Source organism: Synchiropus splendidus, chromosome 3 (assembly GCF_027744825.2).
Source record: "Synchiropus splendidus isolate RoL2022-P1 chromosome 3, RoL_Sspl_1.0, whole genome shotgun sequence".
NCBI lineage: Eukaryota > Metazoa > Chordata > Actinopteri > Syngnathiformes > Callionymidae > Synchiropus > Synchiropus splendidus.
Genome location: NC_071336.1, coordinates 34431043 through 34455537, shown reverse-complemented (window position 1 = coordinate 34455537; position 24495 = coordinate 34431043). Strand labels below are relative to the sequence as shown.

General features: G+C 43.3%; 2 protein-coding genes across 3 annotated transcripts in view; both read left to right on the top strand.

Annotated features, from left to right (window-relative positions):
• LOC128755354 (tripartite motif-containing protein 16-like) overlaps positions 1–24495 on the top strand; it is a 52025-nt gene that overhangs the window by 17718 nt on the left and 9812 nt on the right. The window lies entirely within an intron of this gene.
• LOC128755352 (enhancer of polycomb homolog 1-like) overlaps positions 1–24495 on the top strand; it is a 28490-nt gene that overhangs the window by 755 nt on the left and 3240 nt on the right. The window contains exons 2-13 of one of the 2 annotated variants that reach the window (XM_053858687.1): positions 129–246; positions 9520–9679; positions 10741–10886; positions 11051–11257; positions 11447–11595; positions 12474–12627; positions 13670–13828; positions 13975–14064; positions 14180–14328; positions 16529–16932; positions 22206–22327; positions 22697–22835. In XM_053858687.1, the coding sequence (XP_053714662.1) occupies positions 9580–9679; positions 10741–10886; positions 11051–11257; positions 11447–11595; positions 12474–12627; positions 13670–13828; positions 13975–14064; positions 14180–14328; positions 16529–16932; positions 22206–22327; positions 22697–22835 (1819 nt within the window). In that variant the 5' untranslated portion in view covers positions 129–246; positions 9520–9579. Of the gene's footprint in view, positions 1–128; positions 247–3456; positions 3896–9519; positions 9680–10740; positions 10887–11050; positions 11258–11446; positions 11596–12473; positions 12628–13669; positions 13829–13974; positions 14065–14179; positions 14329–16528; positions 16933–22205; positions 22328–22696; positions 22836–24495 lie in introns of those variants that run through there. The other variant, XM_053858685.1, reaches the window with a different exon arrangement.

Here is a 24495-nt window from a genome sequence, read left to right as displayed (position 1 = left end):
CAGTTTTGTCCCATCTAACTAGGTATGAGGCAGCCATGTTCTGCTCTCTTTACAAGCCACCGTTGTCAGGAAAAATCAAATATACCAGGCTCCCGATTCGTGCTTTATCGCTGTCTTTTTATTCACAGGCCTCCAATATGTGCTGCCAGCGTGGACCCATTGTTTCCAAGTGGATAATTGTCACCTCTGTCAATCGTTTTTGGACCTTTCCAGCATGTTGGCCACGTTTCTCAACCTCTGCTACAGGTCAGTCCTCTATTATGTATCTTTTATGAGTCTCGTATGGGTTGAAGTGGTTTGTGCAGTTGCATAGTGTCATCACTGAGGACACAGACACATATAGTGGTTTCTTTGACATGTGAGTTGAAGTTAAAAGCATGAAATTGTGAGAACAAAACAAACTTCATGCTGCTGACGTCTGTTTGCTTCTTTTGTCGCCCCTCCAAACATCAGTGTGACTTGCCCCACTGTAATACAAATAAAACATGGAGAGTCATGAGAGTCAAGTCTTGAGAACAATGTCAAGTGCTGAGGCCTACAAAGTTGTGTTGTGGGGGCACACACATAATGATAATCGGGTTGTTTTGGTCCTGATTTTGCTCCTTCCTGACTAAGGGTGGTTAAACCACCAATTATCGTCGCTCTTCTAAGATTGTCTGAGGGTGAATTGGTCCAGATAATCTGCCCTGAAATTGTCCGGGGGCCAACCATTGTAAATATTATTTAACATGTTTAATATTTGCTACCAAATATGTTTGTCTCCACGTTGTTTTGTCACATGTGATCTCATGAGATTTCTGGCATGGAGGACGTGATTCTCGCCGGTGTGAGACAGAATCTTTGTCTAGTACCGCAATGGAACGAACACTCAACAACGATCAGCTGCAGACTTTCAATCTTATTGTGTGGGGTCTCTGACTGATCACTTATGATTTTGATAATCCCTGTGTGTGTGAGACCCCCCTCTAGTATCCTGATTTTGTCCCTCTGTAGCAGAAAGGTGAAGAGGCATTGGGGTGGGAGAGTGAAGTCTGACTGGCATTCCCATTTTAGTCTGTTCTTCTCGTGTATGGTGTCCAAGTCAAATCTGGTGGTGATGGAGGTGCTGACTGAATAATGGACATCTGAGCCCTAAGGTTGTGTTCCTCAGTAGCTGCCCAGGTATTCATCTGTAGACTTCCTATATACAGTAAGGGACCTGTGCAATCCGGCCGTCTAAGGTCCGGGGTGGTGCAGACTTGTGTTCCAACTGATCAAGCACGCATAGTTTAAACAATGATGTTTCAGCTGAGTAATGCTGCATATAGTGTATAACTTGACTTAGAAGTGTGATCTTGTCAATTAAAAGGCACAACAGTCAAAAAACAACTATTAGAGAGACATCTAATCTACTGTTGCCTTCAGTTTGTGGTTTGACGTTTTCCAATGTCTCAGTGATGCCAACGGTTCAGCAGGAAAATTCAAAGTACTCATTTGTATAACATTTAGAAAAAATAGTAAAATTCAGTGTGTGTCTCCTAACATACGTGGGCATCAATGTTAGAGCAACCAGGTCTTTTTTTTTTTTTATACATGACTCACAAGGGTTAGATGAGCAGCAAAGGGCAGCAAAAACAGCAGTTCAGGAAACCTACTTGGGTTGAAGACTGGCACTTTTGATCATGTGAGGCAGTTGTAGCACGTGTTAGTTTAACTATTCTTGCTTGTGTACGAGGGTGAAAGGGTCATCAGCGGAGATGGGAGCTGAATCTGTGATCATAACATTGGGTTTGAATTGTGCGATTGTGGTGTTTTAAGTCACAGCTAGACCCTCTCGAGCATCATCTCACAAGGCCAGCACACCTTGACCAATACGGTGACAAACACGGCTGGATGTTGGAAGCTGCTCAATACCAATCTGCTTGGAACTTGACCTTGCAGTTGCCCTCAGTGCTGTTGTGGCTGGGAGAAATAAATTTCCCTGGACGTGTAATATGGTGTTTCCAGCTGAAGCTCATGTGTTGGACCTCAGGGGTCAACCTTCTCTCCCAGGTGTATTGTAGTGGTTAACCCTGGCCCTCAGTGGGGCTGAACTGGCGCACAGATCTCAGCCCCAACATTGGGGAACCATACTTGATATTGTGTCATTGCACCCACATATTTGCACAGGCCTACAAGAGCAAATGCTTTCAATGACTTCACTCAGTACTTCCACAATTCTAATTTCTCCACCACAAACGCCTCAGTCTGTCTATGGTTTCTCTTGTTCACCTTCTCTGCTGGTCACATATAACCTGCCATGCAACAGTCAACATAGGGAATATAGAGTGACTGATTCACCCCCCTATATATAGTTTTTAATTAAACATGTTTTTTGCTAATCTCTAATTCAAAAGGCCATTAATAACCAAGCGTTGCCTTTGCCCCCAAAAATGTGGAATGTCACCTTACTGTTGGACAGGTGAAGGGTATCTAATCTAAAAAATATAATTTAGTTATTTCTAATATAATTTCTAATTCTTTCACACTGCGGACTCTGCGGAGCAGCAGGAAAATTGTGCTCGGGAACCCACAGTGTGAAACCACCCTAACCGTCATTTCAAGTTTGCCTTGTTTGAGGTTTCTGTAAAGTTTCTCCACATCTATTTTCAAAAGCAAAAACTTGATAGAATTCTGTCAATCATTTTTAACACAGTCCCAGATGTTGCTGGTGAGAGGGGCGTTTAAGATAAGCAGATGAGGATGGATGGATGTACGGTCCACTGTTTCTATTGTATAATGTCTGTCTGGAATATTCATGAATGACCTTACTGCAACTGCATCCGCTCGTCCGTTTGTGTGACTCTAGTTGATGAAGCCTTCATGCTCTGTGCTGCTGTGACAGGAGAGAATGTTTCTAGCGGAGAGGCTTCATTGTGTTGGTCTACCGCCACAAGGCGGCGGCCTTTGCCATATAATGGCCTCTAATAATAAATACGTTGACAGGCGATTTAAATCCAAGATGAGCGATCAGAGTACTGCCGACAGTTCCGAAGTAGTGAAATGTGCTTTGTAGAATAGTTGTTTCACACTATGAATGTGACAACGTAAAAGGAACCTTGAATGAAGTGTTGCAAAACTTCCATCTGGTTTTTCGAATTTGTATGCATTTGTTTGCTTGGTTGATGAGAAAAGAGGCGTCCAAAAGGATTTCATTGAAGAAGTTATTGATTTCTATTAAAACAAGCAAATGTTATGTTGCGGTTTAAACTGTAAAGAGAGCCATTGTTCCGAACACGGTAGTAAGGGTCTTTGGATCGTGTCGGGCACTTCGGTTGTCAGTAAGCTGTGACAGTGAAGAGGTTTGATCTCGCTGTGGGTCGGCCGCTGCACCGCGGACCCGGCCGGCGGCGCGCCTCTCTCCCGCCTTCCCGTCTCTCCTATCACTCAGCCGGGGCTCGCGAGCGCGCACGCGCGCGGGCCTGCGCGGGAATGGCTGTGTCGGTGGAGGGGGTTGGGCCGCGTGGCGCGAGCGCAGCGCTACATGAGCGTTAGTAATGTCCGCCATGTTGGCCATGGCGTGGTGAGCCGGGGAGCGGCGGAGGACGAGACGAGCTGCGACCGACAGAGAGCGACCGAGACCCGGGCCTGCCCGGCTCAGTTCGCGCTACCACGGACCCGGAGCCGCCGCTGCACACGAGAACTCGCTCTGACCGACGCGGACTCCTCCATCAGCGCCAAATGTTCCTCCGAGTAGATTGATGCCGCGTCTTTTCCCGTGAAAATGAGTAAATTGTCGTTTCGGGCTCGGGCTCTGGATGCTAGCAAGCCCCTGCCCGTTTTCCGCTGTGAAGATTTGCCCGACCTGCACGAATATGCCTCTATCAACCGGGCAGTGCCACAGATGCCGACTGGGATGGAAAAGGAGGAGGAATCGGTGCGTATTTGCACGTTACTGGACGCGTTTGGCTCTTGTTTTCTGTCCGCGGCGCGGCTATGCTATCTGCGCAAGCTTGTCTGAAATGGCCGCCATGTTCTTATTTTCCTGCGCACGATGGATCGCTGTCAGTACCGAAGTTAGCCGCACCAATGTAACACACACGTTATTAAACGGCCTCGCCGGCCCGGTATTGGGCTCCAGAGCCGTGTTACGCTGTGAGGTTTGTGTGAAAACCGTGGTTGAATGCACAAAGAAGTCACGTGACCCGTCTGTAGTCCTCCATTTTGTTGACTTCTCGCTGGAACGGGCGGCAGGCCGTGCTGCTGCACTAAGCAGAAGCAAAAGCCAGGGGGAGTCAGTGAGTCGTAGCCCGCTGTGACAACTGGGTGCTCGGCGTTGACAGCTTCGGGCTGCCATGTGGGCTGCTCGTCTGCTCAGTAGAGATGAGCGCACAAGATGGGCTTTAATTTACGCATGGTGCGCTGACACAGCTTTGCATAAAATGCGGCTTGCAATCTCGTTTTGTTGACTCGATTCAAATACTCAGGTCTACAGCTGTATCGTAGTTGTTTACCAGTGCGTCCATGAGTGAAAATGCTTCGGATCAAAAACAAAAGTGTTTACATCCAGTGTCAGACCCTCTTGTTTTTGTTGCACAATATTGCTGTTAGTTTCCTTCAGTGCTGTAGCTTTTTTTTATTGTGTTTCAAATATGTTGTCTCAAGAATCTATCATGATGTTGTCTTTCTTACTTGGATAAATGACTGACAGGTCTGTTTACGCTAATGCTGGTTCACTCTCTTGGACATGGCTGTTGAACGACCCGGTGGTTTTCAGCAGGATGTGTTCTAAACTACTGCTTTTAACGAGTGTTCTGATAGAGGGATTAGAATTTCTTTCAAGTCACTGGGAAAATAGATTTTGACATTATGTTGTATTTTTGAATGGGCTGTGACGAAACGCTGAGAAGATCCAAGGTTTGAAATTCACATCTCTACTACTATAAATAAGATCAAATTGTATTTTTGGCATCAAAGTGTGCTTTGTTTTTCTCTTCATTGAAAGTGTTTGGGAGAAACTGATGTCCTTGTCATAGCATTTTTAATCAAGATATCTTTAATACTGTCTTAATTTGATAGACTCACAGGGTATTTTACTAACTTGATGTTTGCCTCGCAAGCCCCAGTTATCAGCCTCCTACTGTATATTATTGCATGCTGTATTGTTCCCACCTGTGTGATGAAGAGTTATAGAAGTTGAATATTGTTTTCAATGTGTGTTTTGTCTTTTGGATAAGAAAATAAGGTGACCTGTGCAGCGAAATGGCCCAGAGGACAAGCACCACTTTGACTCCAAAAGTGTCTTCTCAGTTAAAAACATTCACAGATGTTGCTATATTTGAATTATAAATGTCAAAGTTTGATCAAAATATTGATTTACTTAGATTGATTTACATGCAGAATTAGTGCTTTGAGTTTCCGCTTCATAACCATTGTTGTATTCATTATGCATCAGCGGATTATTCGGTAGCGGCAGAAGCTGTTCTGTCACTGTGAAGCTGTGAGCAGACATAAACACACAGAAGCAGGCCAGCGTACTCAGCAGATGCCCTTGCACTCCCGCCCACCTACTGTACACATCCACGCAGGAGCATTACATAACAGTGACAAGAGATAAAGGGGAGAGTTTTACTACGAGGCTTTGTGCAGCTCCCTGACCCACATGCTGTCCGCCAACAATGAATGGTTAGTAGGGCTGCCCGAGTGACCACCTGCCCGCTGGCAGTGGCTACAGTACACAGTTGACTCTGAATATTTGGAATTGTGTGATTTGCAGCACAGCAGGCAATTGGGTATTTAAATATATAAGCATTGTACTTATTGTATTTGTTTTGCTTATAATCACAGGTGTACTCAGAAGATGTGTATTTTATTTCAGTAGCTTCTTTTGTCCAACTATTCTTTCAGTGGCATCAGGGAATTCCGTTCAAATAGATGCCGACTGGGGAAATGACCATATTTAAGGGAACAATTGATACCAACCCGGTGAAGCAACTTTGAATTTCATGGCTCACACATCACAGCAGAATACTGTTGGTGTGTATAGCGCTCCCGCTTGTCTTATCTCAAAATCTCAACGTACCCTCTTGTAATATTGTTTGTCATGGGCCTCATTATCGGTTCAAATCCTGGTGAGCACCGTGATTCCTCAAATCACATTGTTGTACACAGAATGACTGTGAGGTAGGGATGGGCATTATGTAGTATTTATAATTTTGCCATTGTAATAATAGGAAAATAGTTATTCATTTTCCTTCAGTTACATGTTTGACGCACTTCATTCTGTCTTGAAAGCACTACTGTTTTCTTCTGTAACTTGTCGAATTTCTCCACTGTGGTTCTAATACAGGTCATCTACTTAAATCTAATTTCACCAAACAAACTGACAAACTGGTAACTTCTGTTATCTGCATTCGGTCTGGATGATGAACCGGCATCATTTTGCCCAGTTCGGTATATTTTGGTATTTCATATTTCAGTTCAGTATTTCAGTTTGATATTGACATTATGTTGTATTTTTGAATGGGCTGTGACGAAACGCTTGAAATTCACACCTCTACCGCTATAAATATGATATCGATATTGGTTCTTTAATCCAACTCAGCCAGTTTTCTGTTGTCAGAGTAGAAGACAAAAAGTTGATTACCGATACATTTTCATCATTCATTCATGACGGGTGTGCTTGTACATAGCTTTGTGTATCTATGAAGTTTCATAATAATACCGCTAAAGCTTAGGACACCTGATTATTTTGATGAGGCATACTTGGTACATGGAAGCAAACCGTGCTTGTAGAGAGGGTCAAGTCAATGTTTCTCATCTCTTGTAGAAACCTGTTGTGTTTGTGGCATCACAGACTGTTCTGCCGGTTGTGTTTTGGGGTTAAATTGTGGCTGTGTGAGACAGTGAGTTCGCCATGGTGTTGTGACGTAACGTTTGTGTAGACATGCCAGGGAGCTGTTTTAGCAGCAAGTAGACTGCGCACTTATGAGGTGTAAAATTCTCACAGTGGGAATTGTTGTTGGCGATAAGTCATGCACAATGTTATCTCCCATTCCTACTGGTATGTGTTTGATAGCCTAATAGATTTAAGAGCGCAGTAGACTGTGCCTTAAGGTTACTGATTGACTTCATTTCCTTTACATTTAAATTTCTTGTTCGGCTGGGCTTATTTGGCCAAATACTAGCTCTGAGTTGTTCAATTAAATATTCTGCGGAATAGGGATGGGTGATAACCTATCGTACAAGATGTATCACCAAAAACAATTTCCGCAATGAGAATTCGGCATATCACGCTGGAAGTGTGCTAAACATGCGGCACACTCCGTGCATTGGACACGCATACATGAACATGATGAGACCACTGCATTTGACAGCCGACACCAGCACGTGACAGTCGTGGAGGGGTTCGTTGACTGTTGTTTACAATAGTAGTTTTAAACTCATTTTTAATTTAGGAAACTTTTGATGACACTGGTTGACCCTGAGTCTCTGGGTCGGTGTTTGTTTTACTAGATGGACCGATCCCCAAAGGTTTCCTGACACGGTTGTCTGCCTTGGTTCACAATGACACATGCAGGGATCCTGCTGCGCTGGCGCCTCGGTGAAACACAGTAGTGAAAATAGTTGGATATTCGACTGACATTCGCTTCGGTACTGGCGGCGGCATCCTCTTCCGCGTCCCTGATTAGGGTTCACTGATTAGGGTTCACTGATCGCAGACACTCTCACAGGCAACGCTAATGCTACAACGCGCCATCAGTTAGGGACCATCAACAAATTCTAAAACGGTCCAAGTGAAATCTTCAATAAGGCAATGAAAAGCAACCATTTTAGGAGAGAAAATTATGAAAAGATTTTTCATCACATTAAACGAAGGACTGACTGTTTGCATAATGATTTTGAGAGTAGAATATGACTAAATGATCATTTCGTTGCATCACATTATGTCTAATATTTCTTCAATAGCATCTTGCACCATAGTTTTAAGTAAACTGTTCAGAGACATGAGATACAGCAGACAGCTTAATTTAACCCCTTAATAAAGCTGGCAGAGCAGTCTGCCAGACACGAGAGGGTTCTGTGAGAAACGTGAAACACTGAATTTCTTGCAATGGAGCTTAAACAAGATATGATGTTGGAAGCAAATTCCACTAAAAAGTTTCATCATGAAACAGTTTAAAGAGAGACTGTAGTGTGTACAACACATGGAATAGAATGAAAATGTATTTATCACGGTAATTATCGTTGAAATGTATGTAGAAGACCAGATGAGCTCTGAGGTTTGATGATGGGACCCATGATTTCCTGGCTCACCTGTAATTTCTGAATTCAGTTGATACCTGAACTCCCAACCCATTTTTTTTCTTAGACAAGTGACTATAGTAATGCTATGCAAAGGGAGTGTTTTCATCTGTTTTGTTATTTCCTCAAGCTTTCTCTGAAAGGGATGTCCAGTTGTGTTGAAATGAATGTGTTGGAAGCCAATGGCCAATTACACCCTCAAATGTCCAGTAATAACCCAAATAGCCATTATGTGTGTGCAATTAATCAGATTTTGATTATGGCTCCCCACCATTATAAAAACAAGATCATGAAACCATTATTGGGCTGTGCTCCTTGCTCTCCTGTGTTGCTCACATTCTGTCCAAGGTTCCATTGTTCTTCGTGAAATTCGAAACACATTCAAGTTGAAACCTTTTATTGTACGGTCTGTTGCATCACCAGCCAATTTTATGTTTTGGTCACTGGTCTTCATCGTACGTTTCAGGAATCTAAATATGCCTTTGTTTTTGACTGGTGCGTGGGACAGAAATTGGTTTTGCTTTCTTATTTCTGGAGTCATCGACTGTATCCGTCCTCTTGCATGGGTGTCATATCGGCATAGTGTTGAAATTCACCACTGGTGGATCAATAATTCTGCTTCTTTATACTCCATCTGTTGAGATGAATCTCAAGAATTACCCACATGCAAATAATATAGTTGCGTATTTTTGTTGTTCTTCCATATTGATCTTCTTTTCTTTCTTTTCTTCTTTTTTTGGACTTTTTTCCAGTCCAATCAGTTGTAATGAAAATACTAAACTGCCGGCACTGTACAACTTTTTCTCTACTTGAAAGAGCCATGTTGATGTTGAAGGCAACAGTAGGAGTCAAGTCTGGGGTCAATGAAAAATAAATACATCCTTCATTTTATGTTCCTACGCAGTGGATGGGTTTTGCAGATTTTCAGGTGTGTCTGATCAAAAGAGGCCTGTTCCTCGAGGGGCAATTTCAATGTCAATGCGCGGGTCCTTAATGTAGTTATCTAAAGTTGCCAAAAAAAGCAGCCATGAAATAAAGTGGCTTTCTGCAAATCTGAAGTCAGATTGATGGTTTGTTACTTAAATTCAGTGAAATAGACTTGGATTCGGTGCTCAGAAGCAAGTGCAAGAAACACATTGCTCATTGCTCAATTTTCAGATATGGTTTGATCATTACTTAAGAATTGCTCTTACCTTTTTGACATTTTGATTATGGGTTAACATGAGGAGATGTATAAAACTTTCTGTTGTTTTCCAGGAGCACCATCTTCAGCGTGCCATTTCGGCGCAGCAGGTATACGGCGAGAAGCGGGACAACATGGTTATCCCCGTCCCCGAGGCAGAGTGCAACATCACGCACTACGAGTCCCTCTACCCCGGGGAGTTCAAAATGCCAAAGCAGCTTATTCACATACAGCGTGAGTAGCAGGCTACTGCAGCCAGATTACGGTCTTATCCATGTTAGTGGTGTCTGTGGTTGCCATTAGGATGGAGCAGGTGTGACTTAGTTAGGGGTAGAGCCAGAGCGTATGTCTTTGATGGCGACGTTGTGACCACTTTGCTAGTTTTCTATCTCTATGAATGCTTCCAAGTCAATGATATACTCAATAAATAGATATACTTGGGATTACATATAAAACTTAAAAATAATTCATTATATGGGTTGTACCTCCAGCAGAAGCTAGGACTTTCAAACTGAAGTTGGCACATAAAAGACGATAGCTCCAGTGGCTGAAATCAATTTCAATTTTTGTTTGTTTTGGCAACATTCAAAGAATGCACAGATGCTGTGTTTAAAAAGAAATGCTCCCATTTTGCTATGATGGAATATTGAACTTCATCTGCAAGTAGCATCCTCTTTGTTGAAATGGAAATGCAAATCTTTTTCTCGAATACAACCACAGCAGCACTATTGATTTTTTTTTTTGTTTGTTTGCCTTGAAAAGAATAATTCACTCACACAGAAAAATAGGAGAAGCATTCTTTGTCTTGTCGTTGTATCTGCTGTTTTTTTCCACAGAGAGTCTACTTGCACGACTTTAATTTTATTCCTGACATTTACCGAATAGATTGACGTGTGCCTTATCAGTGTTTGTGTGATGCTGATGTCACTGCTCTTCAAATGCTCTGCTGTGGAGAGGAAATTCCCTGACATGCCATGCTGCTGTTTGACTCCAGCAAAGGCAAATATTTAAGAAAGCATTGCGTTGTTATGCCCAAGTGTTTTGCTCCTGTCAAACAAACTGTCCTGCTGTCTGTTCCCCTCGGACACTATCTCAACTGTACCCAGCAATTTCGTCATTACATTTATTACTATGTGAAAGCTGAGTGTATTTTTTTTTTGTATTGCTTCATCATTACCTTCAAAGTAAATATGTGCTCATGCAAGCTGAAGTACATGATAAAGTTGCTAAATTAAGTACAAGTAACATGGTTTAATTTCCCTGTTAATGGCAACCAACTGTTCTCTCACTGGCAGCTTTCAGTTTGGACACAGAACAGCCAGACTACGACTTGGACTCGGGAGATGAGACGTTTGTGAATAAGCTGAAGAAAAAGATGGAAATCACAGCTTTGCAGTTTGAAGAAATGATAGACCGCCTGGAAAAAGGCAGCGGACAGCAGGTATTGGTCATCCTGTGACACCCTTGCTTGATCAAATTGTTTCAATGGTGTTCTCTCAGATCTGGCAGATTGACGTCTTCTTATGAATTACTACAGATTGTATTTTCCTTTGCAAAGCCAGGAGTTATTTGGCTCACTGTTGAAGGGATTTGTTGGCATTGCAGTTTGTCACTCTTCAAGAGGCAAAACTACTGCTGAAGGAGGATGACGAACTCATCAAGGAAGTTTTTGACTACTGGAGTCGCAAGCGGAAAGTCAGCAAAAGTGGCTCCCTGATCCCCAATGTGAAGCAGGAGAAGAGGGACGGCTCGAGCACCAGTGACCCATATGTGGCCTTTCGCAGGCGGACGGAGAAAATGCAGACTCGAAAGGTGAAAATCTTTTTTTTTTTTTTTTTTTTTTTTTTTTTTTCATTAACTGGCCTCGCTGGCATCTCATGAAGCCTCATCTTGCAAGATGTCTTATGATTGATGTTCAGTTAATGATGTGCTGATCTTAATGATTAAAAAATAACCTTTATATAAAATAAGTTATGAACTCAAATCATTCTCTATATTTAGAACCGCAAGAATGATGAGGCCTCATATGAGAAGATGCTGAAGCTGCGCCGTGACCTGAGCCGAGCCGTCACCATTCTAGAGATGATCAAGAGGCGGGAGAAGAGCAAGCGAGAGCTGCTGCACCTCACGCTGGAGATTGTGGAGAAGAGGTGAGTCGTCGTGTTGGACGGCATTTTGTTCAAGGTCCTTTCTGGAGTCCTTCATTCATCACAATATCAATTCTCCATTGATGAGGAAAGAGTCACGAACACATTTATTGTAGCGTCCGGCTTTGCTGCGTCAAGTCCACCGTTTCGCATCCTTTGTCGAATAAGTTCTTCCAATTTATTTTTGGGGGATTTAATTGTCTCGTTCATGTCTCCCGCTTTCCCCAAGTCTTTCTGGTACTACTGCACCGTTTTTGCCGCCTTGTATCGACATTGATTTTGTTCCTTTTCCCTCAAGTTAAAGCTTTTGTGATCCATCTGAACATGACATCCGAATGGAATGAATTTCCCCTGAAAGTAGCTGTCAGCGTGAACTTAAATTGGACCATTCTCCTTGAAGTGATTTTGATTTATAGTGACATTTCAATTTCCTCTTGTTATGCTACTCAGTTGCCTCTCCGCCTGTGTTCGCATCCACAGATGGATTCTGCGGTCAGCTCTATGAGAGTATACTAGAGTGACCAGCTGCTCAGCTTATCCCAATATTCTTTTGGTAGTTCATACTCTTCCTGAAGATGTTCTACAGCAACTGCATTTCTAAAGCAGTGAGATCAATTACAAATTTTAGTGACCAGGTCGCAAGTCTAAGTTGTACACGTTGAAAGTTGGAAGATTTATGATGCTTCCTAACTATAAACACTTGTACTAAGTGACTATCTTGAGTTGGTTCTAACTCAGCATTTCCCACGCAATGCTCCAGAGGGGTTGCTGCAAAACACAAACACCAAGACCTAGGATATACAGTTGGTGTGGCAAAATGTTCATGTAAATCTGATTGTTCACCAGTTCACCTGACCTCATCCTTGCACGTCTTCTTTTAGGAACACGATGCCTGACTTTGGCTGTGAGGTGATGGCTGAGGCCCTTGCACAGCGGGCACTTGTGAAGCCTATGTACAGCATCCCCAACATTCCCCTATCAATTAACAACCAGTACAGACATCAGGACCACTTGGACTTAAAGGACTATAAAAAAGTAAGACTTCACATTTGATGCACATAAGTGGCACGTTTTCATTTTTTTCGTGTTTATATGAATTCTTGACGTCATTCCCTTTGGACTGATATCTTGCAGTGTGTCTTTGTGTCCATCTCTTTGACATGTGAACACCAGCGACAGTTCTAACCTTTTCATACCAAACACTGTTAGAAGCCAATAAAAAGTGTAAGCAATTGCTGATTTAATTTCATAGTTTAAATAAGATGAAACGGATTTCGTCGTGTTATAAATAATGAGAGAATAAATCCCATTTTGACCGCCACAACCAATTACCCCCAATCAGATTTAAGTTTGGATACAGTTGGCCCATGTATTTACCTAATAGTGGTTAATGCAAATGCAACGTGTATCTTTTTATATTGATGCATGACTCTTACTTATATAGCACTTTTCAGGCTTGGAAAGCAACCAAAGTGCATTACAACCAAGTCACCCATTCCCAATTTGTGCTGTGGTGAGCTGCAAGTCATCCTCTTGCCATTGCAGCTTCATTAGTTCCAGTGACCCTCACATCTGCTCTCTTCACTTTGACTAATCGGACCTCCGCAAACTCCTTATTCGAATCCATTTCACCCGCCATCTGGGTGACTTCGTCCTTTTGTGGGCAGCACACTTTCTTTGTTTTAGCTGGGCCTTGTCCTTTTCTCTTCATCAGAGAGCAATTTTCTCCCCCAGTGTGAATCGTCACCACGTGCCTTTAAGTGTCCCCTTGGAGTCCAGCCACTGAATAAGCTCAAGGCTAATCCTTGTGGATTTGTATCTGCTATGTCAACAAGGGGTCGCCCCACTGGAGCAATTGGGGGAAGGTAGCACATGATGAGCTAGTGAGGGGGGTGAGTTGCCATCTGCTGAGGCAGCAGCATCTGGCACGTGCGCCCATCTGCATATGAACAAGGTCTTTTTCTCTCTCTGTTGTCTTCAACCTCGCAACACCAACATCTCAAATGAACTGTCATTTGTTGTGTACTTTTATCATCCAGGAACGTTATTCAGTTTTCACTTTCCTTTGCTATTACAGCCGGACAAGACTGAGGCAGTTGGACCGAAAAGGAGATATGAAAAGAAACCCAAGATCCCCCAACTGTCAGCTCCTCTTCATTCTGGTCCCTCAGTGTTCAATCCCAAAGACCTCAACCAGTATGATTTTCCAAGCTCAGACGAGGAACCCTACTCACAGGTTTGTGTTGTACACCTACTTCACACTCTGCAAGAATCCTCTCTTTTTAGATGTGTAAAGAAATGAGAACACTAACATGTATTTTGTATTCTGTATTTTGAAAATTTGGTGTTAAGCTGTCTCATTTGATATTTCTCACTGTACAGATTCATTCAGGGTCCTCTGATGCTGAAGAGGAGAATGACCCAGATGGCTGCTATGCGTTCAGGAGGAAGGCCGGCTGTCAGTACTACGCTGTGAGTGTCCTCCCCTGACTCTTGTGTTTCTATTTTTAGTGCCCACAGCTCACCAGGCCAGACTTCACTGTCTGGCCAAAACAATAAGACTCTAAAGCTCTTTTTTTTCTTCTAGTTCCGTCAGGACCAGGGTGGCAGCTGGCCCTGGGTGAGCCCACGAGAAGGTGGCCTGGGTAACCCCCGCTTCCGTTTCTGTCTGACCTCGTTGAACACACCACCACGCTGCATTGGCTTAGCCCGGCGACGTGTTGGTCGAGGAGGCAGGTGAGTTGAATTAGGTGTTGGTATTAAAGGAAGCAAGTTGCGCTAATTCGTTTTTACAAGTGATCAGGCTTTTTAGCTAGAGGGCATCTTGGACGTCCGGCGGACACCCTAAGCTGTAAAACATGAGGAAAAAAAATCGACGCCCTCCAGCACTCAAAACCGGACGCCCTGTTTCCTCAGCAGGACGCCCTAAATGCATTATTAGTGCCTCATAGTGTCAACTCATAGTGTCATCTCACTGGTTTACATTCAGTTGTCTTTCCACCCGGTAATTTGGCCGAATATGATCCAAATTCCCAGATTCTCGAACCTTTCGCAGCTGTATTTTGTCCATAGCTGTGGCCATATTTGTTTACTGCCATTATCTCGCAGTGGACTCGCAAGTCATTGACACTGTATGGAAGCGCATTGCTGTTGATGGGATGTTTGACGCTGATGACAGGAGGAAACCGCATACAAGTTGCAAACTTTTAACAATCATTCACAGAACTAACTCATTGCTTTCTAATCGGAGGAATATTTGGCGCTCCCCTCCCCGCATCCCAGCGGCAAGCAGATGAGCCCACAGCCCTTTCAGAATGAGAGCAAAATAGCTTAACAGGGATCAATATTTGAGTAGTTCTATTTTTTCAATCAAGTGTCAAGCCTTTATATATGTAGTGTTTGAATGAATGTTGTGGTTGTGATGGTTTAGAAAACCCTCACAGCTGATACAATTGCATGCTTATGTTCCATCACTATATGAAAAAAGATGTAGGCACAAGGCTGTACACACGATGGCTTGGAGTAAGGACTCCATGTTTCTAAATCCTAGCTAAAAGCCTGAATGTAATGTATATACTAAGAGATGAATAGATTGACATTGTTAGTTCGGAGGTAATTCTGGACATCTACCTTTGCCGTCCAGTGAATTAGACAGGTTGAAGACAGTGACAGCTCTGGAAACCAAACTAGTGCTTCGGTCTGGCTAGACTCTTAAGATGCATTTAAAATCATTGTGAAATTCATATTCCTCCTGAGTTGAGCTGCTCTACTTAGGCCAGTGAGTACCTCCATGAAATCTGCATGTAACCATTAACATTTGCTGGTGGTTGGTTCTCACAGTCAAGAATATTCAAGTGATATCCTGGTTTCGTGAAATCATGTTAACCAGACTGTTGGGTGGCAGTCATCACATTCATTGATTTTAGCATTACAAACAAGATGGAAAAACTGCTTAACCTCTTCCATGAATTACTCATTTTTGTTTCAATACAAGATATGGAGCATATACTCATAACCTCTTGGTTGAAATACTTGACCAAACAATTCATATGCTCCATATTGAATCTGTTTCTCTCTACTGTTGTTCAGCTATATGCGTCCTGTTCTGACTACTCTCTAAAATTGCAGTCATTTAAGGTTCTACTCTGACGCAGGCAAGCACACAAGGAGTGAAAATAGTAAATTCATTATGTGCCAAATACTTGTGTCCCAGCACTTGCTGACTGAAAATGTTTCTCGCTGGTCAGTGAGTAATGTCTGCATGACGGTGCCATAAAACTGACAATCATATTTCCTCGCGGATCTCAACTGACAGGAGGGATCCGTGATAGCCTGCATTTAGCATCATGATCACAGGTTTGCTTCTTATGATGTCTTGATTGGCCTATAAGGTAAACTCAATCTTTTTAGTATCTATTTGTCCCCACCTCCATTTCCAGAAAAATGTCTTGGAAATGAAACGTGTCCAGGAATGCTGCCAGTTCTGACACTGGACCAAAGAAACTCTGCCAAGTGTTGCCTGGAGCGGCTGAGGTTGTTTAGCATCACGGCTGTTTGGCAGGTTACCAGGAAACACTTGGCTGACAGGCTCCGTTATGAATATGAATTCAGCTAGTGGCATGTGCAACATGACAATTCCATTTTGGGACTTGATTTCCAGTCCTGCCTGCAGACTAGTGAGTCACAGAACTTGACAAGACAAATAGTACGGTACACTTCTGACCAGAACAATTTGTGTCTCAATAATGCTCCTTTGAATGTAGTTGTGATTTTAATATGGAATATCCTTTTTATTAAATATGAGCTGGACGCATAGAAGCACCTGAATAAAGCTGCTCACTTCATAATGGCTGGTTAAGTTGTGAATGGCTTTTGAGTTTGAGATCCTTATGAGCATGTCTTTATTTTTGTTCATTTGGCTTTGTGGTTATTTCAGGATTGTATTTGACCGCACCCATGCTGACCTGGACAGCCACAGTCGAGACCTGGTCTCCAGCACAGAACAAGAATCGCGCACCTCTCAACTTCCAAGCTCTCCTCTACGCAACTCAAACGTCTGTACCTCAGAAAAGAATACCTCGGACCCATCCAGTTTCTCTCTTCACCCCCCTTCATCAACCCAGACACCCGTGGACCTCAGTCAGATTCTGTTGAACATAAAATCATGCCGTTGGAGGCACTTCAGACCACGGACGCTCGCTCATCATCCCTCAGATGGAGGGGAATTGTCTTTGAGTGGATTTAGGGATTTAAGTCGATCTCTGTCAGGACTTACCCGGACCTTGTCTTCAGGATCTAGCTTGCAGAACCGCACTGGTCCAGCTCCTCCTCCAGTGAAGGGTGAGTTTGTTCTTCTGACATTCACTATTGTCTTTTTTTTTTTTTTTTTTTTTTACCCGAAACAGATAATGCTGTGTTTCATGCTGAACTTTATGATTTATCATGGTTTTAAAGAACTATAATACAGGGATAAGAGTTGTTTTAAATCCTTCCATCTCCTGTTTGTGGATTGTGGTGCCTTGTGTTAAATGATCAGAAGTGGTATGGAATAAATTCAATTCGATTGCAGGTTGATGAGAGCCTTTGGTTGACTTTTCACAGATAATGCACCATATTCTCTATTGTGTTGCTAACGTGCAATCCTGTGCATATTGATAATTTCTTTGGTGCATTGTTGTGGTACTTGACATAATGGAAACACAGTTCACTGCAATGCAAATGACCATTTGATGAAGGGAATAGAAATGCCACTCAGCTGTAGTTTAAACATGCAGAACTGCTGATAGGATTTCATCTTGCTGGCCCTGTAAGTGAAGTACTCGCTTGATGCTGATACCTAGGAAGGATCAACTTAAAATGAATTTCACACTTGGGTCAAGTAGCTTGGGATGTTCAAGTGTTAATGGTTCTTTTTTTTAATCCACTCACTTTCAAAGTTTTATTATATTGTTAAATTAGATTCACCCACTGCTGAAGGATGTGCTTGGCCCATGTGCTGCTCACTGGTCCCCTCTATCTGGAGGAAAACATGTTTTTCTCTTTGAACAAATGTGGTCGTTCAATAGATGTAGCAACTTGTGTTGACACCCCATCTCTAGGCTGTCATGACAGATTTCTCCAAATAGGCTTTTTCAGCGCTTAGGGATGTAATTCATTTAAATGGCAGAACCTTTCCATACTAATACTGTGTGAACACTCACAAACTGCACTTGCATTTTATTCTCAAATGTATTATGTGCAGCAGTGTGCCAGACATTGAGACTTGCTTTCTAGGAGCTTTGCGTGCTTGTATTGGAACATTTCTCAAATAAAATTATGCAAAAAAATGATGGGTAATGAAACACAATAATGGCAAGTTGTTTGGAGCATACATCATCTTGATACACCATCTCAGCAACTTGAGGTAGATCTTTGCCGATATTGTCTTGGATTATTGCGTGTAAATGGTCGTGTAATTGTTATTAATGAGAGCAATATTTATGCATTCAAGTTGTTGCCATTTGTCATAGTGAAAATAACTGTGGGTTTTAGGACATTTCTTGTCGGAAAAATAATCTACAGATGAATCGATTTTTAAATGAATCGTTAGTTGCTGCCTCGTAGCTTTGTGAGTAGCATAAGATGGGATGTTGTCTACCCATGGTACCCAGCGTCAACGTCGAGCAGTTGAAATATTGACTTGTCCGTATAAAGTATAAAATAAGGGGCCTTTAATATCAGTTATGGGATGTGATTTGTTGCACAATTGCAATGAATCCTGAAAGCTCTGCAGTGCTGTCATCAGCACCTACCTGACTTGGCATGGTTCTCACTATCAAAACCGGTGGACAGGCTCCTTGGGTGAGAGTGGATGTGTTGTGCATGAGAAATGGCACAGGCAGCTCTGAACCTGACATAAGTTCCATGTTACTCTCAAAAAGTAAGCTGCTTTCTCTGTTTTAGTTTCATTAAGCGGTTAGTGGTTGCATCACTGTCATTGACATGATTGATGATTTCACAAACACTTGACCAAATGAGAATTTGTTGATGATCCCTAACTGCTGGTGCGGTGATCAGGGACACGGCAGGGATTTTCGACCAAGATATCGGCTACAATATTAGCTATTTTCACGGCGACCTTCTGCCAATGACGTGGTGACTGTAATTTAAGGCCTGGCGGTGCGTCGCCATCGTCCAATGAAAACAATAGGCCAACACACAATTATGTTCTCCCCTATAATTTTGTGACAAATTGCATCTATTAACTCTTGGCTATTTTGGCATGCTACATTTGCAGAAACAAATAACATAAAATGCATTTTTTAAATAAAAGTCTCCAGAAAGGGATGGCCAATTTGAAATAAATCAATCATGATATAGTTTGCCAAATAACCGTAACCGACCTGAGAGATTATAACCAATAAATAATTTAAAAAAAATAGCCAGTTTGTTAATGGAACTGTCAAAGTTTTCAAATGAGACATCACGTTAGCCGTTCGCTCGGTGGTGCAGCGTTGGGCGTTGCAGGTCCAGCAAGGATCACTCCTTCATTCTGTCACGACACCTTCAAGGCAGAATGATGGCGCTTCTTGTCTGACCTGCAATGCCTGACACTGCACTGCAGAGCTGGCAGCTCATATGACATTTCACTTCAAACCTTTAATTACGCCTTTAAGCTGTTAGCTAGGGTTTTGAAACAGGGTGTCAGTCACCCCACCGGTATGCAGTGATGCCCTGGGCTCCAGTGGGTATGGGGTTCACACTCTGTGATGCATGGGTCTCCTGGAAGTTGTTTGACTTGGCTGACCCTGATTGATTAAAAATAAAAAAACATTTAAATGATTCTTTCCTTCACTACTAACCATCGTTTCTATAGTTGTGTTCATGTTCTTTCATGTATTTATGCAAGACAAGCTTGCAGCATCTTCATCTCTGCTACCTCCAGCTCTGCCTCCTGTCTTCTCCTCAGTGCCACTGTTTCTAGACCATACAACATTGCTGGCCTCACCACCCTTTTGGACACTTTCCCTTTCATACTCGCTGACACCCTTTTGTCACACATCACACCTGATACTTTTTTCCAATCCATCCTGCCTGCACCCGCCTCTTTCTCACACTCTCCATTGCCCTGGACAGTTGAGCCTCAGTACTTAAAATCCTCCACCTTCTTTATCTCTGCATCCTGTAACTTCACCTGACCACTTCGTGCCCTCTCATTCACACACATGGATTCCGTCTTACTGCGGCTAACCTTCATTCCTCTCCTTTCTAAGGCAGATCTCCACCTCTCCAGCTTATCTTCCACTTGCTCCCTGCTCTCACCACAGATCACAATGTCATCTGCAAACATCATCGTCTAAGGGGCTTCTTGTCTAACCAACTGTCAGCCTGTACATCACCATGGCAAACAAGAAGGGGCTCAGAGCTGGTGCAGAAACATCCATTAAACATGCCACCTTTTAAACTCTGAGGAATGTTGCCTTTACTGGCGACTGAACAGCAAACATTTTAACAGTACTGAACAGTAACATTTTAGTCTCGCTGAGCAACATTTTAGTCTCTTGGTAAAGCTGCCGCCACTGTCTGTGAAGCATGCAGCTGACAGTTCTATGTCTGTGGTCTCCGGTTGATACGGCACATTTGATGTGTTGCAGAGGTGCTTGGTCTTAGTTTTGCAATGCTTGTACAATTTATGCACCGTGTCCAGCTCAGTGTTTACGGGCACTTGGGAGTCCGAAATGACACCAGACTAGAGTGAACATGGAGCCTGTCAAGTCTTGCACAATGCCAGACAGCCACCAGATTTTTATTTTTATTTAATAATGTATTATGAGACCTTTTAAATCAATTCTGAATCATACCAAAAGAGAATCGACAATGTTGTGCCTCAGGATATTTTCAACACATGAAATGTGCCGTGGCTTATAAAGGTTGAAAAACACTGCAGTAGAAGACTTGGTGGCGCCTTCGGCGTGGTGAGTGCTCCAGGATTTGAGACTGTAGTGTGAGCATCTACGAGGATGATGCCATGAGCTATTGGCGAAAAATGAAGTGGGTTTTTGTCTTTTTGTTTGAATGTATTGGTCTCTGATGAAGCGAGCTGTCAACAGAAACAGTTTATCCAGAGACACTTTTGGTTGTGCATCGATTGCTTTGTGCATTATTGAAGGATAAATATAGTTTAATAATAATTATGATCAAACGGCTTTCAATAAACCTTCAGCAGCAGTGTTGATATTCATCTCTGCTGAGAGGTTCTGTGTGCACATGGGTTTTCGTATGATTCTAAATATGTCTGGATGTTGGTGCCCGACACAATCTGACTTGACGGTCATCTAAGAGCTGCCTCCATTTATTTTGACCTTGATTTTGACTGTTTTTTAGATGTGATCTTTTATTATGAAGCTTCTGATTGTTGAAGTGTTGCACTGGAATGGTGACTTCTTGCAGTCTGTCTTGTGTTGTGCTGACGACCCGCTGTGAGGAAATCTTAGTTGAGGTGTTCCGTTGTCCAGTAATGGGCCGGGTCGAGTAGTTTATCAAGTGAAATGCTAGACAATGGTCTGGACTGGTTCCAGCAGGTGTGCATGTTGATGGTGCAGCCAGCAGTTAACATGACCAGACAGAGTAGAGATGAAGAATATTGTGTGTGCCGCTGCACGTCTGTCCTTTCAGTGACCTTCTCTGCAAGCGTTTGGGACCATGCTACGCTGAAGTGAAACAAATTACGAGGCTGATGCAACTCTGATGCAGGAGCTTTTTGTCATGTGGCTTCCGAGCTTGAGCTGGATGATATTTCGGAATGGGAAATATGAACTTTGTCCTCCTCTCTCTGCCTTTTTGCAACCCCTTTGTAAATTGGAAATTAATGTTTCTGATAATTCCACTTTTTTTTTGGATAAATATTCATTGACACAAAGGTATGCTGCGATCAATCAACTACCGATAATGATGAATGCCGGTCGCTACCTGTCATAGCCGATCACAACAACTGATCAACTGACTGGTTCCTCAGCAACAGCCTGTTGGCACAGCTTACGCTTGGCAACGCCCGCCGGTCCGAGCATGATCCTCGGAATGCTAAGCAAATTGCCCAAGAAATAATCATTCATTTCACCCAGCTAGATGCTCACCCTTCTCAGAGAGACAGAAACGACCAAATCCATCGATGGTTTGGAGCCAGGTGCAGCGTTTGTTAGCCACCAGAATCTCTGCTCTGTCTCAGAGTCCCACTACAAGTGGCCAGTACCCCAATATTTCACGGTCGTGGCAAAGAGAGGCTTAAGATTCACTATGTCTCACATCGCTGTTTGTCAAAAAGACAAGAGTAGTTGCTGTATTCAGAAATGAAGATGAAAACGAGTCTGATTAAAATGATTTAATGGTTCATTTTTTCATATCATGTACACAGAAGGTCTCATCATTTTGATTACAAATTCATTTTCAATCCATGTGATCGGTATCAGCAGAGATCCTGATCAAAGCATTCCTAATTTCCACTTTAATGCCTCATTAACAACACAAGTCATTTGCTTCATATTTGTTTGTCTCCAGTCAGAGCTGAGGATGTTTCTTCTCAGTTAGCTGGTCGCACTGTTTCCTTTCCTTTGACTGTGGGTCTTGTTTCCCCTCAGTGTTCACCGCAGAGCAGTACCAGCAGCACCAGGAGCAACTGGCTCTCATGCAGAAGCAGCAGCTGGAGCAGAGCAACCAGCAGCAACAATCCACCAACTCTGGAGTCGTGGTCAACACACAGGTCAGTCGGCCTCAAAATCCTGTTCTGTCACCAAGAGCAGATCCATGTTGTCCCGTTAGAATCGAGAGCGGAATTCAGACCATTTTCTGCTTCACAACGAAGAGCAGCTGAGGTGCTCATGATTTGTTGGTTTGCTGAGTGTAACTCTTTCATGTATCACTGAATCAACTCTGAAGGTCATCGTTTCTGTTCCTCAAGGACCAAGTCTTCAATGGATTTTTCATGGTTCCGCTTCTTTGCCGGCAACGCGTTTTTATACCCTGTGGAATAAAAGATTCTGAGGCGAAGCTTCTGTACTGTTTTGTTTTACGACATGCGACACCACGCCGGCTCGACTGCGCCACTAATGAGCTCCTTTGGTTCTTTCAGCCGCTGGTGTCGAAGACGCTGGACCAGGCCAGCGCTCAGTTTGCTGCTTCAGCGCTCATCACCACAGACCATCTGCTCAGCAATAGGTCCAAGGAGGAGGTTCTTGCGAGTGGTGTCAACGGGGTGGTGACCGGATCAGGTGTGTTCATGTGCTTTTGTTTTTAGATGTTCATTTCAATGGAGAGAAGCGAGGGTTCTTGCCTTGAGAAAGAGAGGAGGCATCTCCGATCTGGGAGCCTGTGGGGGACAGTGTCGGTTCACCAGTGTGAAGAGGAGTTCCACCTCCTGCTGACCCTCTTGGTGGTCAGCTTTTTCCTGCTGCTTTCCAGTGGACTCTCTGTTTTGTTTGATCATGTGAGCACATGGTCAGTGTCAGGGGATGATCACCAAGTTTGCAGAGGCTCATGTGATGGTTACTCATCCAGTGATGGCAAGGTTCTGGAACTTGTTCCGTGATCAACGACCTTATGACATTGCCTGGGTGATTGTGATGGGCTATATGAGCAAAAAAAAAATAGCAACACATTTAGCCATTTCAGCGATAACTGTAATTCTCAGGATAAATACATTTTCTATATTCTATCCTGTGTTGGACATACTACAGTCTCTCTTGAAACTGTTTTGTGATGAATGATCGCATCAGTCAGTATTGCTATATGCAAGTCCAGTACAGCGTGTGCCATGTGTTTTTGGTATTTGCCGTGCGATGCAAAATTGTCAACGCAGAGATTGTTTTTGGCGGTATATTGTGCACGATAGGTTATGGGCCAACCCTGCTGGGTGAGCTCGTCTTAGCACTGTGATAGAGCTTCTGCACATGCCAGTGTTCATGCACTTGAGGCTGTTGAGTCGCTCATGTAGCAGTGAACTGATGGAAGCGAAGTGTTCAGCATTTTGCCCCCCTGGTCTATTTTCTCCCACATTGTTGCCGTGCTCATTGTCAGTTACGGCTGCAGAAATGTGGCTCAGCTTTTTTTCCAACTACATTGTCGTCGCGGCAGTAAACGCTGTCAGTTTGTTTATCCTGTCCTTCACACGTGTGTCTGATGCTGTGAGACTGGGGCCTCTGTCTCAGTCAAGTCACTGAAGTGAAAATGTATGTTTCAAAAAGCTCATCAATGTTGAGTCACAGAATGATCTCGCGGCTCCGCTTCTGTGAGTGCAAACACAGAAGATGTGGTGAGCGACCTGCAATCCAGTGCAACTGTTGCACCACCAGTTTCAGCACGCTTGCATCAACAGCTGCTCAGAAGTTTGTTCCGTCTCCAGCATGATAGGCTGTGACTTCTGCAAGTTTTAAATTGTCTCATTTTCCCACGTGTCTTCTGCGGCTGCCTCCGTCAGCCAGCTTCTCTGTGTGCTTGTGTGTGTGGCACTTCGATTGGCTGTTGTGGAGAAATGTCTTGTTTTTGAAGGCCTTGATGAGTCAAGAAATTGCTTTGATGAACAAGTTTTACAGTTTTCCTGCTTGAATGAAACAAGAATAAAACGTCACTTCCTAAAGACCCAACTGTCAGAAACGAGAATCATGGGAAGTTGTCATCTTGTGAGGAGACGGGTTCAAATGAGTTGGTGGTCAGGGGAGCGCAGTGTTGATGGTGCTGCATGTGAACGAACAGCGTGCAGCGTGTCCTTCAATGATGTTGGACTCCAGACGTCTGTCCTACGTCACTCGGAAAATGGATTTGTTTATGCTCCAAGAGCGAGTGTATGAGGTTTTGTGTCCTGTTTCCATTCACTTTCACAAGTATGGGGATCGGATGGGAAGTCCAGAACGGTGGACGGCTGCATCGCTGGAG